The sequence below is a fragment of the Onthophagus taurus genome, chromosome 6 (assembly GCF_036711975.1).
Source record: "Onthophagus taurus isolate NC chromosome 6, IU_Otau_3.0, whole genome shotgun sequence".
NCBI classification, from domain to species: Eukaryota; Metazoa; Arthropoda; class Insecta; order Coleoptera; family Scarabaeidae; genus Onthophagus; species Onthophagus taurus.
The window spans coordinates 12,649,881-12,669,713 of record NC_091971.1 but is presented as its reverse complement, the minus strand read 5'-3'; the positions used below and the strand labels follow the sequence as shown (position 1 = coordinate 12,669,713).

Below are 19,833 nucleotides of genomic sequence, written 5' to 3'. Positions count from 1 at the left end.
CATTTCAAACCGGAAGTTCTTATATCTCGAGTAATATTGGAATTAAACGTATCTTGTTTGGACTCATTTTAAAGGATTTTTCTCGGCGATTACAAATATGTCAAAATGACGTTGACATTTTTAACCGGAAGTTGACCATAACTTCGTTAATATTGAAGATAAATATGTCGTGTTTGTACTCATTTTAAAGGATTTTTAATAAAGATTACAAATATGTCAAAATTTTAAACCTGAAGTTAGTTATCATATAATAGAAGTTTTATAACTGAAGTTAATCTAGTGTTAGTCATTTTTCCGCACTTTCTTTTTATTTTTATCGTGTTTTTTGGGTCATTTCACATTGATTAAAAAAAATCAATCCCGAATATTTCTAGTTCTAGCTTTAGTGTTAGTTTTGGTGACGGTGCTAGATAGCACTACTTAGATATCATTATCTTTTGTTCAATAAAATATAATATAGAGAACTCGGGGAATACCCGATTTCGATTCTATCAATGAGTTCTAACATTTATATTTAAATATACTGAAGTATTATTTTATCCGTTATATTCGAAGTTGGTTCTAATGAGGTCCATTATATCTAGATTTTATTATATAACACTTTTTTTTAAACCCTAAATACCTCGATCTATCACCAAACCAATAATACAAACCAATCATCACACCAATTCACCCAAAAATTATAAAGATAAACAGATAAAATTGAGAAACAACAAAAAAATCGGGTCGTTTATAACCCACCATAACGACCCCATAACGTGAAAATAATGACGAATATAAGCTACCCTAAAAGATTTCTTGTACCCCATTTTTCAAACTCTTCATCTCGCCGATCTAAATATAAAAAATCCCTTTTCCTTCTTCTTTACCATCTTCATCCTTTACATCATCCTCTTCTTTTTCTTATTTTTTTTTTGTTAAGAAAGATAAAGTGGACTGTCGTGGTGCGATAAGAAGTGTGTTTGACAAATTTATCGTTTTATCTCGGGCACGACGCCCGATAAGGAAGTAAACACACGTCGACGACTTTATTTCTTCAAAAAAAGTTAGAATACGAAGAAGAAGAAGAAAATACGAAATTAAGGAATAAAACGAAAGAGTATAAATTATTGTTGTTTTCGTGTTTTTTCGTTAAAGACGTTGTTATGCGGTTAATTTCGATTGTAAATGAACAACAAGTCGGTCGACACATGTTGGCTTGTCGAGTCGAAAGCTAAATGCGAAACACGACAGTCACCCTCTTATCGCTCTTTTACACTGTGTTATTGAGGAAATCCGTTTTGGTGCTTTGTTGGTGATAAGAAGAGTTTCCAACGAGTGTAGAAAAAAAAAGGAATCACCCATTGTCACTAAAAAAAATATTTTTTAATAATTTCACACTAATTTTCACTATTTATATTGATAAAGTAAAACCACCAGCAAGGAGTTATCAACGAAATCTAATCTAGCTTTGAATTAATCTTTTTCCATACATTTTTTTAATTCGCTATCTTTATCGTATTTAAGGGTTATTTATAGATAAAATTGTTTATTGATACAGTCAAAATTAATAATTTTGACTTTTGCAATCACTTTTTATTTCCTATTGTTTTTGTGAATCTGAATTCGAATGGTGAAGCAATAATTTTAACTTGGTTGGAACACAAGAGCACCAATTGCATTGTAAGCTTTTGATCTTATACAACATTAAGTTCCCCTTGTTGTTACAAATAATGTTATATGTTAAGACAAGTTTACTGCACCAGTAGATTGTTAATGAAACGTCTTAAGATGTTATCAAAACTTGACATCTATGTCCAAACTTTTTAAAGTTACTCAACTTGCAATATGTACAACCAACAAAATGTGTTTTTGGAGTTACAGATTTAAATTTCCTAAATCATCAAACTTCTGCTGAAGGCTGAATCTAAGGTTAATGCCATAACAGAATTTCCAAAACTAACCACACTTAAACAATTACAGCGATTCTTAGGAATGATACATTTTTATCACAGATTTGTGCCAAACATCTAAAATGTTCGAGATGCTCCTTTACATCATTTATCAAAAACACTTTATTCACAAAAACTTAAATCAATCACTTCCTGGACACATCATCATGACATTTCTGTCACTACAGCCAACAGAACAAATCAAAATCTGTCACTCTTACACACCCATCACTACAAGCTACTCTTTCAGTGACGACAACTGGCTGTAGCATGCTATGCACACGACATGTACAAACAAGATCGTGTTGCTACAAAATCATTATTATTGTTAATCAATCATTTAAATTATTATATTCATTCATTCAAATTAATTTATCATTCATTCATTATTACCATAAAACATTTTATTTATTATATTGTGGATAAGATACCACACTCATCTTACATTCCTATCACCTTTAGTTACTAAAAGATAATGCATTTAATTTTTTTTATGTTTTCAATACTGTAAAACTCTATCAACAAGCTAAATTTTGTTATTCATAATTGTAAGCAACCTAAATCGCTCTTGTTTTTTTTTTTTTTAAATTATTGTGGAATATTTTTTTTTGATAAATAATTTAAAAATATGTTACAGTTTGATTTGGTAAATAAAAAAAAATCGAACCGAGACAAATTTAAAATTCGAACGATTCCGTTCCAGTGATGCCGAGACTTTAAAATGGTCTTATTCTCGGGTTTTGAGGTCAGAGGTGAGCCTATAGCTACCGATACGTCGTTTATTTATACGTTTTGCCCTTCTGAAAGCCGTTCATAGTGACTCGGGAAAATTTAAGGGGCTCATTTATTAAAATGACAACTAAGAAAGTAAATTAGAAAAAAATTTTTTTTTAACTCTTTCTTTAAATCGAAACATAATTTATTTTAAAATTTATTATGACGTGAATAATTACTTAAGTTTTAGATTTTAAAATTTAATAGCTAACTCAACTTAATGATGTGTGTTTTGCAATTTTGAAAAGTTCAACGGTTGTTCTTCGATTTACGACTGATTGTAAGTGCGTTCACTTACCGTGACCTCTGCCTACCCGCCTTATCAGTTAAAATAAGACGAAAAAATATCCAATTGACATCTTTTTTTAAACATAAAACCTTCTAAAGATACGTCATTTCGATCTCATTTAAAAAAAAACTTTTTACATTATTACATTGCTTGTTACCAAGCTAAATGTAAGATTATTTTCTACATTAACACAAAAATATAGCAATTAGCGACACAATTTATTGTTTGTCGAGATAAGTTCAGCAGAGGAGAAGAAAAAAAAACAAACTCTCATTTTATAGAGAAATGTATTAAAGGTTTTTGGTTCGTTGAAGATGACCCGTACACCGAGATTGACCCTAACACTGACCTAGCAGCTTCTTGACTACTCAACTGATTATACAAAATTTGCGTAAATCACAACAGTATTTATATATCTTATTACTTGGTTAATGGAAATTATTTTTTTTTTCGTTAAGATAAAAATTATATTAAATTAAATGATTCTTGACATATTTTTAACACTGTTTTGTCAAAAAAAATAATCTATACTTATTTTTTTTGTTTATTTAAAAAAAAACAAATATTTAATAAAAAACGTTTATTATTTTTTTAGATATAGTGTTTTAGTAATAAATTTAAATTCAATTTTACTTAAAAAAAACTTTTAGGATGTCAAAAACTTTCTATAATGATATTTAATACATCTTTTTAATATTATAATATTTTTTTATAACCTTCGCATCGAAATTTTTTTCTTTAAAATAAGGTCGTTTGCTGCCGAAGCGCTACATTGAGACCTATAATGTCTACAACATTATATAATGTCCTATTATTGGACGTGTTGTGTCTGATATATACAGGGTTATTAGTAGTCTAGTAGTTTTATACAAAAGTTTATTCACCATTTATTATTACGTAAAATTATTTTTACTTATACCGGTTGTTCCATTTAGACGGAGAGATGTAGATTTTGTTAAATGGAACATCCTATATATTCCAAATTCATTGTGTCATTCCAAATTGTGTCCATTGCAGGATCTTTTTAAAAACAACATTTTTTCCAATTTTGCCTTGAAACTGTGTCAGATATTAGTCAAAGCCAGTAGATAAATGATAGTATCCAAAGATATTAGATACGCTATACAGCGTGTTCATAAAGCTTAGTTACTTTTGATGTTTTTCAAATGGCTTTTTCATAGGTTTTTTTAAATGGAACACCCTGTATATTGTGTGCTGGTTGAATTGCCCATCAAGTTACCTTTATTTAATGATAAGTATGTCATGTAGCTAACTTTAGTAGTTTTCCTGATATTTAGAATTTAAAGAATAATGTTTAAATAATTATTTGATTAATATTTTATAATGTAAAATAGTTTTGCTGCCATATACCAGATTTTAATGCGACTTCGTACTTTATGAGATTTAAAAAGATGTAAGTAATAAAATATGCAGTTGTTCAGCCATATAATTTCCGACTTTAGAGAAAATAAGATGCACATGTTAAGATATACCTCAAGATCTTTTATACAGCGCATTAATGCTTGTAGAAGAGAAAATGGGCGGCATTTTGAACAACTTCTCAATATTAATTAAATTAATACCTACTTGTTGAGCAACGTTTAGTAATTGTTTATAGTTTATTGCTGCGTTTCATTCAAATAATTTAGTAATTAAAATAGGGATTTATTGTGCCGTTTAATTGTATTTCTTGTATTTTTATAACGTTTTGATTCTTTTTAAATTGTATTTTAATATAATATTACTGATTTACAAATGACAGACAAATACAAAAGAAAAAACAAAAAAAAAATGTCAAAAAAGGGCTGAAATATTACATTCTATCACTTTTACACATTTTCCTTTAAATTCTAAATATCAGGAAAACTATTAAAGTTAGACATATGACATACTTATCATTAATTAAAGGGAACTTGATGAGCAATTCAACTAGCATACAACATACAGGTTGTTGCATTTAAAAAACGTAAGAAAAAGCCATTTGAAAAACATCAAAAGTAACTGAGCTTTTTAAACATCCTGTATATTGTATCTAATATCTTTGAATACTATCATCTACCTACTGGCTTTGGCTATTGTCTGATGTAGTTTCAAGGCAAAATCGGAAAAATATAAACAAATTTAGTTGTATTCATAATATGATAAAATATATAGGGTGTTCCATTTAAATAAATTTATGTACTATTATTGTATAAAATATTTTTTTGTTTTTCAAATGATTTAGTAACTATCGACCGCCGGGATACTAATAACTCACCCTGTATACTTGCCTGTATACCCTGTATACTTGCATTGGTCTTTGGATCCGTTGTATAGTACAAATCATGAATTAGCTGACATCATTTAGACTAAAATAAATACTATCACTTAAGAACTGATAGAAAAGTAATCGCGGATTTTCTCCAGACTCTTTATTTTTGCTACAACTTTTATAAAACGAATTTATGAGTTAATTTTTTTACATTTTTTCATTTGCATCCTTTGATATGACTCATATTGTTGGTCTAAAATTAAAAAATGACTTCCAGAATAAAAACTGATTAATCACCTGTTTTTTCTCCCTTTTTTAATTTTCAATCTGATAAGTAGTAAGAATTTTTTAATCACCGCAGAAATTTTTATGGTTAACCTCTTCAATTAAATTAACTAAATTTGTCTATACTCAACTTTTTCGCATTTCTATATGATACAAGGATAGTTAATGGAATTAACTTAATTTCTTTAAGTTTAAATTTCTTTTGGTTACATCTACTGAATTTCCTGTTTGGTGTAGCTAAATACATGTGTTTCTTTCTAAACATTTTTTGTCAATAGGCCTGTTTTGGTTCAAGAGTTCTGTAGTTCCGAACAGTCCTGAATCTTTCTGCGCGTACATATTGCATATTGCATATTGCATGTATGCGCAGAAAGGTTCAGAACTCTTGAACCAAAACAGGTCTAACATTACGCTGTTATTTCATTCCACAACTAGTTGGTTAGACACACTTATTATGTCCTTAGCATTGTTTCCTTTAATCCATATGTTTTTTTTATTGAAGGCAAAAATTTTTAGAACATTGACACCATAACGATGACTTTTATATAAGTAAGTCTAAAGGCGACCTAAGAAACACACTTCAGGAATAATGCTTTGAAATGTACAATCTAGTGTCTGTTACCAATAGGAATTATTATGAATATGGTCCAAAAAATATCATTTTCAAAGTTTTCATATTCATATGACTTATCTTCTTACCATTGGGCAAAAGTTAAAAATGCCGAAAAATCTTATTGCAACAAATTTCAAACTGGACTGCGTTAATGAGAATAAATTTATTCTTTCTTTACAAGTATTGAAACTGCAAAGTGCTAATATGCATGAGAACAGTACATAAGTACTCATTAACTGTTTTTGTACATAAAATAGAAAGAGTCAAGCCTAATTAACTATTTAATAATAGCCCAAGTAGGTCAAAGAGGACCATAAAATAAATTCAGAATCTATGGACTTAGTTAAAAACTCATTTCTGAAGTACAAGAGTCACTATACTAGAAAAAAGTATCCTATAAAGCTGAATAAATATCGCTAAATTTTTAATTCTCCTCCTACGGCGGTGCCTAACCATGGCTTCCTTCATCTTCAACCTCCACATCTCAACACTTCTTTTGCGTCTACATCGACAGTCCCTCCATTTTCCGATTTATTAACATTCTAAGTAGCTTTCCTTATTCCATTCTGGCAATATACCCAGTCTCTTAATTCTTATGTAGCTAGATACCTCTGCTTCATTAAGGTTTTAGTTTTCATGATTTTCCCCAGAATCTTCCTTTCGAATATATTTAGACATTATCTTAGTTTCTTTATTAATGTCCACGTTTTTCAACCATACGTCGGATACGTTTTATTATGGTCTTATATATTCTCTATATATTTCTGTTGCGGTGTATCTACTTTTAAATATGTTTGTGAGAGCAAAGTAAGCTTCCTCGTATCCCCCCACCACTCTTTTATAGATTCGATTAGGTCTTCTGCAATATGTCTCCTTTGCTACTTTCTTTGTTCTGCGCATCATGTCATCAAATCCTCTGCGTATGCAGCCAGTTGGAAGGTTTTGTTAACCAGCAGATTTGCTCTTCGTATTTTTATCTTCCTAATGATGTATTCAAATGTTAGGTTAAATAATGTTGGTGCCATCCCATATCCCTATTTTGCGTGATGTTAAATGTTTCTGTTAATTGATTTTATACACATCTATATCGTATTGTCATGTGCTCCTTAAGATTTTCTTGATGTTAAAGATTTGGTTTAATTTTGATTTCCACAGAAAGTATGAAAAATGCGCATCTCATGTGTGTTATATGCTAGATAGAAAAAGATGCTTGTGATCTAACCGTAGAAAAAGGTGTCTTTTTAGCTAAACAGGAAGATAATTATCTCTGACAGGCTCAAGGACCAATAAATTTTGACCCTATACTTTGGTCATCAATGAGTTATAAAGGTGTAGTAACTATACATAAGAATCCATAAGTGCTAAAAGTTCGCAAGAAATTATCACCTTTGGCAAAAAAACTAGCTAAATAGATCTCAACCTAATACGGCAACTTTATCTCAAAGTTTTATTCCAAGTATTTTATGAAAAATTTAAAGAAGAATGTTGACCTTAACGGGAGAAAAGCTATCGTGTAACGAGGAGATTGTTGTTCGATTTATCGAACAGTTCATGAAAAAAAGTGAATGGAACTTAAAAGATGAGTTATCAATTGCAGAACTGATGATGTTACAAAATCGAGAGAGACTTCACAGCGCAAGGAATTGAAGCGAATTGAAAGAATCGGTCAGCGAACCAATGATGAGTTCTAAATCGATGGAAATAGAAATGGTCTCCACAACTCTGTTTTCAAGATTTATTTATTAGATAACAATGAAGTATTTTGTACATATAAGAGATATAATTAGGTGGAAGATAAAATAATTTGAAAATGCAGAAATCACCCGATTTACGCATTATCATCATTACCCAGATTACAAGCACAAAAAATCTAAATTAATCCAATAATAACTATAATAAAATTACTTAATTATAAATGTATTAAGATACCATTTTCAATAATTTATTCATTATCTTATCTTTTTTGTATGTTTACAATTATATCACCTATTAAATAACAGTAAGTAGTAATTCAAATCAAATCATCACTGTTATAGTAGTCGCTTAAAAAAATTTACAAAATAAAAAATGTCATTTTAAACCCCTACTAGTTATGCAACCAACTCAACGCACGCACTTACCGGTTACATTCGTTTCAGGCGTTGATAGTTATGCGGAAGACCAACAACAGTTTAGTCCGACGTCGCAAACGGAAGGGGCGGAACCATCGCCCCAGTCACGTTCGGGAACGCCCCTTGACTGCTTTCAATACGGCGCTGTTGACGGTTACACGATGCGACAAGATCAGGAGTACCAATCGGCATTCGGAAGAGCCATCGAGGAGGTGTGTAAAAATGATAAACGAAGAAAAAAATAACTTGAATGAGATAAAAAATACCAGCATTTTTTAAATAATTTTGGCGGGAATTTTTAAATCATTGTTGCTTTGTAGGTTCCCATAGAAGACCAACAGGAGGCGCATTACATACAATTAGACGTTCCTGGTGTTGTCGCGGAATCTTCACCAAACGGTAGCGATCCTTCGAATAGTCCAGGTTCGCCGAGGAGAGTTACGTATTTAAATGCCATGTCTCCAGGTGACCAACATAATAGCGGTATGGAAACTACTCAATTAACTACGTTATCGAGTCATCATTACGCAGGATTGGATTCCACAAAGTAAGAAAAACATTATTTTTTTATTTTAATAAAATAACTCATTAAAAAGATTCATACGAAAATAAAATTTTGTTATTATAACCTCAAATAATATGACGTATAGAGATAAAATTTGACAGTTTAAACGAAGTGTCAAAAAACAGTCAAAAAATTTTATCTCAAAATTAATCTAAAACGTTTTATTTATTTAACGAACAAAAATTTTAAGATATTATGTTACATTAATTTTTCTTGATTAACTTTAAACTAGATTTCAAACAATTTACTCTAACATGTTTACAAATGCGAAGGTTACATTACGATTTACAACACACAATAGTTATTTCAACCGATTCTCGACGTTTTAAAAAGACCATCCCAGTCTATTTCGAAAATGTTTGGAATTTTAAATATATTTCGATTACAAAAGACAAATAAATCAATTTTTTTGTAATTTTTTTTAATTCTTTAAGATAAATTAACTAAAAACAAACTTTTTGTTCACGATTCGTCATTTTAATAACAATTTACAGCTGCAACGCGATTTAATAACAATAAATATCGATGTAGAGGATGATTCTTTGCGTAACTATTCGTTTGGTTTTGAATTTTTGAGGAGATACGGGGGTGAATCAGTTCTTATTTTATCAATATTTCATTTATAAACTGTGTAATTTATTTTATTCTTGATGGTTATGTGTTATTTATGGAAAAAAAGAGAGAGAACGTTGTAGTAGTTGAGTATCAATAAACAATCTTTCGTAACGTCGTTGTTTATCGTGTAAAAGCCTGGGACAAGAGTTTTGTTTTAAGTTTGTACCGGTAATTAACGGTGTTGTACTTAGAAAAAGAAACTAGAAGTAGGAAAAATACAATTAATTCTTAATTGAAATTTTCTTAAGTTATAAACTCAATGATTTTACACAAAATTCGTAGATTTTAATGTTTCTGCTACATCTAAAACTAGAACTAACACAATGTTTCTAGTTCTAGGTGTAGTGTTATTTCTAGTTTTAGTCCAATAAAAATATGCAACATAGTTATATCTAGCGTTAATTGGCGCTACTTAGCAGTATCACTAGAACTAACACTACACCAAGAACTAGAATCATTCGGGTTTAGCCGGACGTCTCTTAAGACGGCTAAACCCGAATGTTTCTAGTTCTAGGTCTAGTGTTAGTTCTAGTGATAGTGCTAGTGTAAAACAAGAACTAACACAAAATCTAGAACTAGAAACATTCGGGTTTAGCCGCACGTCTCTCAAGACGGCTCAACCCGAATCATTCTAGTTCTAAGTCTTATGTTAGTTCTAGTGATAGTGCTAGTGTAAAACTAGAACTAACACTAGACTTAGAACTAGAAACATTCGGGTTTAGCCGCACGTCTCTCAAGACGGCTAAATCCGAATGATTCTAGTTCTAGGTCTTGTGTTAGTTCTAGTTTTAAATCAATAAAAATATGCAATATAGTGATATCTTTTGTTAACTAGTGATACCTACCACTGTCACTATAACCAACATTAGACCAAGAACTAGAAACATTCGGATTTAGCCGCACGTCTCTCAAGATGGCTAAACCCGTCTTGCGTTAATTCTAGTTTTAGTTTAATAAAAATATGCAACATAGTTATATCTAGTGCTAACTACCATTACTTAGCACTGTCACTAGAACTAACACTAGACCTAGACCTAGAATCATTCGGGTTTAGCCGTCTTATGAGACGTGCGGCTAAACCCGAATGATTCTAGTTCTAGGTCTAGTATTAGTTCTAGTTTTAGTTCAATGAAAATATACAACAATTTAGTACTGAATAACAACTGAAACTAGAACTAACACTAAACCTAGAACTAGAAACATTCGGGTTTAGCCGTCTTAAGAGACGTCCGGCTAAACCCGAATGATTCTAGTTCTAGGTCTAGTGTTAGTTCTAGTGACAGTGCTAGGTAGCGCCAGTTAACGCTAGATACCTATCACTATGTTGCATATTTATATAAAACTAAAACTAGAACTAACACTAGTTTTTGTTTGTTGAATATGATACTCAAAATAGTTTAAAGTTTTCTTTGGGGAAGTGCTATACATGAACAAATTAGATCTTCGAAAGAGTTATTCTATAATAGCTCAAAGTTTGTCTATAAGTTGAGCCGTCATTAGAATAGGTAATGTTGAGTAGTTCATGTAGTTAAAAATAGCTTCGAATAACCAATACGTAGCTAGTAATTCGTAATTCTTGAAACCAGTTTTTCCCGAAAGATTCAGAGTAAACCCAAAAGCAGGGTTGGGTATAATGCACTAAAAAATAAATGCAATAAGCGTTTCACTACCACTACTTCTTCAGTGGTAGTTAAAACACAAATTTCATCATCACTGAATATTTAGTGATAGTTGAAAAAAAATTACATTATCACTAAACCTTTAGTAATAGTGAAAAAAATAGCACTACCACTAAAAAATATTTAGTGATAGTGAAAGCCTTTAGTGATAATTAACATTTTTCAGTAACATACCACTGCTTCTAGAAGAATAGAAGTAAGACTATACATATAAGCTGAAGCAGTATAAGGAAATATATTCAAAATAAACCATAAAATAAAAGACCAAATAAATTAGTCTGCTGTTGACACCAAGAAGTCGTGATTTATTTCGCTTGATTGGCTTAATGACATCGTTTAATTACACCGCCTATACACCAAGAATCATTTTTATCAAAAAACTAGTTGATAACTAAATCGGACATAAAATATATATTCAAATCTATTTAGTTAAAGACCATGTTTCACTAAAAGTTTGTGCATTTTTTTTCTATCACTAAAGGTTTAATAATAATGCAATTTTTTTTTCACTATCACTAAATTTTTAGTGATAATGGATTTTGCATTTTAATTACCACTGAATAGACAGTGATAGTGCAATTTAGTGGTAGTGCAAAAATGCCCAACCCTGCCTAAAATACATCTTGGGTGGAACAAATTATATCAAACTAGCTTGAGGTTGCGTCAGAATATTTTAATGGACTAGTTAAGGAAGAGTTAGCACATTGGACTAAAAATGTCAAATTAGTTCAAAATAGCTCATTCATTTGTTGACATATAGATACAAGACATTCACAAAAAAGTGCTTCATTGAGACTTTTTCACTTATTGTTAGAAAGAGCTATCCCAGATTACTTTTGAGCTGCATTGACATGTTCCTTAATAATTCATTGATAGAGTTAATCCAGAACCTTGAGAGTTGATCCAACATAGCTATATAGGAAAAGAAACTATAATTCGTTTACTACACAGCTGTAGATAATCTTTCGATAGCTCCAGAGTCATTAAAAATGATTATTATTTCAGAACACTTTAGATTTACACTAGAGTTCTTTTTTGTGCAAGTTATTTCAGAGTTGTCTATAACTTTCTCACACAATGGAAGAGGTGCAGTTGAATAGACTTTGTTAAGAGTAGCAGCTTATCAAAAGATTAACTTCTATGTATCTACTTCATTGGCAAGAGTTATCCCAATGGTAAATTAACTTGCACAGTTAGTAATTTTTCTTCCACAATATGAAGAAGATTTAGAATTTGATTGTTGATTATTGTAGCTTTAACATTTAGACATTGACAATGATGTACATGAACAAATTATTTTTGAGTGGGTTCAATTTACACTGTATTAGCTGCAGTATTAAACGTGCTGTAAACGAATAAGTTCCAAGCACACAGCATCTCATTTATTCTTCGATGGAATAATGCGTAGCTAGTAATTTGTAATTCTTGAAAGTACTTTTTCTGGAAAGATTCAGAGTAAACCCAAAAGTCATATTGGGTGCAACAAATTATACCAAGCTAGTTTGAGGTTGCGCCAGAATTTTTTAATGGATGAGTTAAGGAAGAATTATCACATTGGTCTAAAAATGTCAAATTAGTTCAAAGTAGCTCATTTATTTGTTAACATATAGTTACAACACATGCATAAAAAAGTGCTTCTTTTGTGGTGGCTCATTCAGTCATTATTAGAAGTTGGAACTTTTCTTCCAATATGCAACATAATGATATCTAGTTCTAACTAGCGCTAACTAGAACTGTCACTAGAACTAACACTAGACCTAAAACTAGAATCATTCAGGTTTAGCCGTCTTATGAGACGTGCGGCTAAACCCGAATGATTCTAGTTCTAGGTCTAGTGTTAGTTCTAGTTTTAGTTTAATAAAAATACGCAACATAATGATATCTAGTTCTAACTAGCGCTAACTAGAACTGTCACTAGAACTAACACTAAACCTAGAACTAGAATCATTCGGGTTTAGCCGCACGTCTGTTAAGACGGCTAAACCCGAATGTTTCTAGTGTTAATTCTAGTGACAGTTCAATAAAAATATGCAACATAGTGATATCTAGTGCCAAGTAGCGCTACCCAGCACTATCACTAGAACTAACACTAGACCTATAACTAGAAACATTCGGATTTAGCCGTCTTATGAGACGTGCGGCTAAACCCGAATGATTCTAGTTCTAGATCTAGTGTTACTTCTAATTTTAGTTATCAAACTGTTGTATATTTTTATTGAACTCTAAATAATATTAATAATATGACTTAAAAATATTTTGTCTATTATCTCGTGGTTTTACTGTATTACGAATACTACTTTGTATGTAATTTAAGTTAGAAAGGTTTGTGACATTTCGTTGTTATCATTTCTTCCGGGGGGGTTTACTACGGGTTTGTGCCAGTTCCACTCGAGACTCCGTTACCCGTGACCATACTCGTGCGATAAGAACCTGCATAAAATTCGAATTTAAAAAAAAAGCACTCGCTACGACTCGGTGGTATATGATGGCGGAAAACCACATAACGACGTAAACCGTTCTCCAACATCCTGTCGAACAAAAATAAAACGAAACGAAATTAAAAAATAAGTTTAAAATTCAATAATACAATATTTGATGTACGTTTTATCAGTTCCTTCTAACTAAGAAGTGAAAAAAAATCGAATAAATAATAAAATCGGATTAAATAAACTTGGATAAGATATACGATATAATCTTATTTGATTCTATTCAATCGCCTTTTTCTTATTCTTTATCGTATTTCGAAAAATCGATACAACACCTCTTTTTTTAAAAATCATATTACGTAACGTGTACGTTTCAATTTTATCTTTAAAAGACTAAAGGAGAATGTAATGAGGTTACCAAAACACTAATGCGTCTACTTTACCGTCTAGACAAGACTCGTTTACTGTACGTGGTTTTATCTTTCAAAAAGTGATTTAGTGATTTTTCTTGTTTATTGAAGGGAATTTAATCTTTACACAAAAGAAGAAAAAAAGAAAAAGTTGAAGAAAAAAGGAGTAGTCGCAATTTCACCTCCTATCTATTAATAGTGTATGTCTTTGGCTGGTTCGAATTGTTTGTTTACTTATTTCAATAATTCGGTTGTTTTTCCATTTTGTTACTGAATGAATAAATTATAACAATGATGGTAATCTTTAATAACATTCTTAGTGGTTTTGACATCAAATAATAAATAACAAAATTATCGTAAATAAAAGTTTTGATATCAAATATGGAAAATTTCTAAGCCGGAATTTAATTTTAATATATTTCGTTAGATGGTGCTAACTTAAATTTTCATATTGGTAAAAAAGTAATAATATATAATTCTAAGTTCTTCTGGAACTCTTCTAGCAAAGAATAAACAAGCCACTATGATGTAATCTAATATATGTTGTATGTTGATATTTGGATTAACTCATTCCACCGAAGAATAAATGATGTGCTATTAGCTGCCTCTTGGAACTTATTCATTTTATTCACTATTTAGAAATAATTTGTTCATGTACATCATTGTCAAAGACTAAATGAGCAAGTTAATTTAGAATAATTCCTTTTAATAATGAAAGAATGAGCCGCTCTAAGCTAGTCTGCTATATTTAGGCCCACTTTTACCACCTCTTGATAAATTTATCCGAGAGATAAATCTAGCTCTTAAGCTTGTTACTACCATCTTTTGGTTAAACTATCTAAGGGATTATTACCATGGTTACGGCTATTTTACGCGCTCTGGTGGGCTAGTAGATGGGTTTATCTATAAGATAAATTTAACCAAAAGATGGTAGTAATGAACCTTAGCCAATGAGAGCGCTTAAAACCGCCATAACCATGGCAACTATCCTCTAGATAGTTTATCAGGAGGATGGTAAAAATGGCCCTTAGACAATTGGGATAACGCTTCAACAAATCTTAACAATGAACTGTAGCTACAAAAAAGTTAATCTTTCCATTGGCTGCTATTCTTAACAAAATCAGACGTATTCAACTGCACCTCTTCTAATAAGTGCTAATGTTATAAACAACTATGGAATAACTCGCACAAAGAGCTATTCCTGTGCAAATATGAGCTATTCTGAATTTATTTCTTCATATATATCATTTTTAACGACTTTGGAGCTATTCAGAGATGTTCAGCAGCGGTAGATCACCTCTGAGTTATTCTGGATTAACGTTTTCTATGAACTATTAAAGGACATGTGCTTCTAGACCAATTCGTTCATGCAGAACTCGTACACTGTGGAGGTCTAAGCTTCTAATCTAAGATAACTCCTTCTAATGATAAGTGAGAAAGCCGCTATGAAGCATTTTTGTATGTATATGTTAACAAATTAATGAGCAAGCGTGATATATTTGATCCATTGAGGAGTTATCTCCCAAACTATTAATATTAGGTATGGGCCATATGGGATATAAAAGATGTAGAATGAGACACCGAAGACGACTAAAAAATAAAATATGGGGGGTGCCATTTAAAAAAATGAAGTTATGGTACTTCCAAATTTTGAAAAGTTAACGTGCCATAGTAAAGTGATCAAACGTTCTAGACCGCAGTTCTCGGCACCAAAACATACTCCATCATGTTGCTTAAGCATGTTCTCAATCCTAAATTGATATCCAAAAAATTGAGTGTTTTCTAATTTTTTGAACAAATGTTTGCTGGAGCAGATTTTTCTAGAAAAATTCGAATAACTCGAGAACGACAGAATCAAATTGCAAAAAGTAAAGTTATTTATAAACCTTCAAAACAGACAAATCCAAATATGTAAAAATATACAGGATGTTCCATTTAAAAAAATCAAGTAGGTGGCAACTTCCGGTATAACCGGAAGTGCTAGAAATCTGAAAATATTTTAGATGAAGAGAACGTAATTGATAATACTTAAGTCTGCATTCTCAAGTTTTTTATTTGGCCAGAACCCCAGAAACGTCTAATGACCGGTCTCGCTGAGACACCCTGTATATAGACAACTCAGCTAATTTGGATTAACTCATTCTAAGAGCTATTCTAGTATAAATCTAAGCTACTTTGAGAACTTGTTCATGTATATCAACAAACAATTCTTTAGTAACTCTGTGCTATTGCGAAATAAATCGCTAATTCACAAATCATTGGAAAATGACAAATTTATACAAATGTGAGCTATACAGGACTACCCTGGAGTAATTCGTCTGTTGAAATAGTCTTCCGAGAATTAACTCAACGGTACTAAAACATAAAGCAACTATGTTTTTATCCATCATGTAATGTCCTGATTTGATAAATGAATGTTATTTATTATCTGTACAAGAAATACTTCATGTCGAATTTCTTACTAATAACCAGAAGGTTTACTTTGGGCAACTTGGAAACGATACTGAGTTGAGTAAATTACGCAAAATATTTCTTGTAAGATACGAATATGTTAATCTGTTGGCATCATTTTAAGATATTGCAATGGATACGTTCCTGAAGCGATATTAATACTTCCTGTTGCATGCATACCTAAGAATTCCATAGAGTCTCTGATGATGGCATAAGCCGAAATCGGTTAGACATTAAATAGAGTAACCAGAAAAAGTATTTTTTTATTTTAATTAGATTATTACTTTTATTGAATTACAAAAAGAAATTGTGTAATTTTATCACAAGAACCGTTTCAATGAAAAGAACTGAACCGCATCTTTTAGAGTATTTAAGAGACGAACACGTGCCACCCGCAGCGCTTTGAAAGAAAACCCCCCTTAAGTAGTCATTCTTGTTCGAAATACCTGTGCAATTACTAGCACGTGGATGAAACACGCAGACTTCCTTCCTGTCCGAAGAAGACCCGTGTCTGTCAAAGGTGGCGTCTACGCCTATCCCAAAACCTAAATAATGGCTCATTGTTAAATACAGTTTGTTCGCCTTTTCTTCTAAGAATTCGACTCTTAACTTTTCATCTCATTTCTTTCACCTCTTCCTCTCTCTCGCCTCTATATTAATTAATATCAATTTCTCGTTTAATTCTTTAATAATTTTGAAACAAAAAAAATTGTTTACGTTAATCGTACGTGATGAGTTCAGATTATTTGGATATTCTTCGCGAGAGAGTTCAAGTCGTTGTTATATGGAAGTGTTTGAAATTGACGTCTTTTTAAAAACAAATCGGTTCTCGAACGCGCGCTTCGCGAGGTTACTCACTCAAGGCCGAAACGAAAAACAATAAACTAGTAGTACGTGGGTAATTGATTTTCGAACCGGACGACGACTGCAGTTTTAAGGTTCAAACGAAACGGTTACGTACGCATAACGCATTATGCGGCACCACCTTGAAGTTATGTTCTATGGAAAGTTTCTCGTTTAGAAGCACGTTTAATGAACTTCTTTCGTTTTACTTATATTTGTACACAATTTTCTTATTGTTTATGACGATGAATTATTGTGTTAAAGACAGCAGTCTTAACATTATTAGATGCAAATACTTAGATTGAAAAGGAAAAGGAAATGTCAAAATTTTGGGTGATTTGTATTAGGTCACTTAATGAATTTAAAACAGCTGACAGATAAACTAACAACTTAACACTTTGAGTACCATTTCTAATTTATGAAACAAGTTTTTGTAATAGTTAATAATTAAAGAGCCATAAATGGAGATTATGCAATGTAGGAAAAATGAAATATCTTGAACGAAATTGTCTGGCAGAAATTGTTTTGCATTAAGCAAACCATAAGGCCAAAAAAAGATTAAGAATTTTTTGACAAACTTGACAGAATCGTTATAGATTGGAGCCAATCCATCATCATGGATTGCTAACAGGATTAAACTAGGAGGCGAAGAAGAATAAATGAGGTGGAGCTAAGCCATCTTTGACTTATGGCTCAAATTTCGATCAATTGTAACCCAGAATAACGAAATTGCTCCCTTCGAATGGTTTTCAAGAGAATGGGAGTTTGCGGCTTGAAATGCTACCGGCCACATTTTATGTAACAATTTTAACTTCGAACAACAAAGTTTTAAGTGGTGTAGGTTGCGATTATACTGAAACCTAAAGTGGTATAGGGTGGTGTTTATTGATAAATCCCGATTCGGTTTGGTCAAGCATGATGGCTGTATAAGTGTCAGACGAGGATTTGAGGAACGTCACAATTTTATTTTTTTGTTGTGAGACATGAGTACCAAACTGTGAGGATTTTGCTATAACTCATAGAAATAGGTTTCCATTAATATTTCTCAGAGGCAATATAAACCCAGTGACATATGGATAAGGTGGAACCTACATTCTTCCATTTTGTCTGTCCGGTATTGCAAGGCGCTTTATGGATCACTTGCATAATGTGTTTCGCTCAATTGTCTGACTATGAGGAGAAAACCGCTGCATTTTCCGCAGACCCTGCAAGTTGTAGAATATGAAATATAGGTTTCTTGGGACAAAGTACTTCAATTTGATTGAATTGATGTCATGAAGCATGAGGAGCCATTATTGCAAAACTTTATCGAACAAAGTTTTTTAAAGCATTACACAACGAGTATGCTTATCGGGTCCAGATCACTTCCAACAGCAAGTGAAATATTTTCGATAAGGCCTTTACCAAGGCTTCTTTTTCAAATTGTAGAGAATACCCTTCGGAATACACCAACCGACAAGACCACAATTCTTAGGTATCCATGCGACAGAAATTATTAATATCTTTCGAGTTGAGAGATAGAGACCGAGATGTGCAGAGACAGGAAAGAAGGACACAAATAAAAGAGGGGAGGTATAACGAAAGGTACAGGGACATAATTACGGAGGGGCTGCCTAGATACTTGTTATTGGAAGGAGATGAGGAAGGGAAGAAGTTGGTGGCTAGGTTCCGTTGTGGAAACGAGGAGAGAGCTAACAGATACTGGATGGCCGATAAGGAGAGGTGGTGTAGGCTATGCAGGGAGGAATGGGAAATGTTGGAACATATGTTGAATGGGTGCAGTGAGTTGAGGGAGGAGGAGTTGGACCGAGGGCAGATCTTAGGAGAGGGGGGAGAGGGGAAACGATCTATGAGAATGGTTGTGGGGGTGAGGAGACAAAGGGATGGATGAGGGGAGAATTGGGCCGAGGAGCCGAGGGTATGGAATGTATTAGGATGTATTAAGGGGAAAATTGTAATTATCAAAAACAATAAAATGCTTATTATTACTCAACTCAGTATCGCTTACCGTTTCCAAGTTGCCCAAAGTAAGCCTTCTGGTTATTAGTAAGAAATTCGACATGATAGTATTTCTTGTACAGATAATAAATAACATTCATTTATCAAATGAGGACATTACATGATGAATAAGAACATAGTTGCTTTATGTTTTAGTACCGTTGAGCTAACTCTCGGCAGACTATTTCAACAGACGAATTACTCCAGGGTAGTCCTGTATAGCTCACATTTGTATAAATTTGTCATTTTCCAATGATTTGTGAATTAGCAACTTTTTTGGCAATAGCACAGCGTTACTAAAGAATTGTTTGTTGATGTACATAAACAAGTTCTCAAAGTAGGTTAGATTTATACTAGAATAGCTCTTAGAATGAGTTGTTCCAAATTAGCTGAGTTGCCTATACAGGGTGTTTCATTTAATTTCACATATGCTTATACCTCGAAAACCAAAACTCGAATTGGAAAAAGTTTCAAGTAAACTTTTTTGGTGATACTTTTTTCTTTCAACGTTTTGAACAACTTGACAAACTAAGTATTTTTTTCTTAAAAAATTTTTGTCTTAAATTCTGCGTTATGAAGATATCTACAAAAA

The 19,833-nt window shown here is 31.9% G+C and overlaps 1 protein-coding gene across 4 annotated transcripts in view; it reads left to right on the top strand.

Moving 5' to 3' along the window:
• Nucleotides 1-19,833, top strand: part of LOC111414134 (transcription factor GATA-4-like) — a 63,753-nt gene that overhangs the window by 22,125 nt on the left and 21,795 nt on the right. For all 4 annotated transcript variants that reach the window (XM_071196528.1, XM_023045323.2, XM_023045322.2 and 1 more), the window contains exons 2-3: nt 8,282-8,466; nt 8,575-8,801. In XM_071196528.1, the coding sequence (XP_071052629.1) occupies nt 8,282-8,466; nt 8,575-8,801 (412 nt within the window). The remainder of the gene's footprint in view (nt 1-8,281; nt 8,467-8,574; nt 8,802-19,833) is intronic.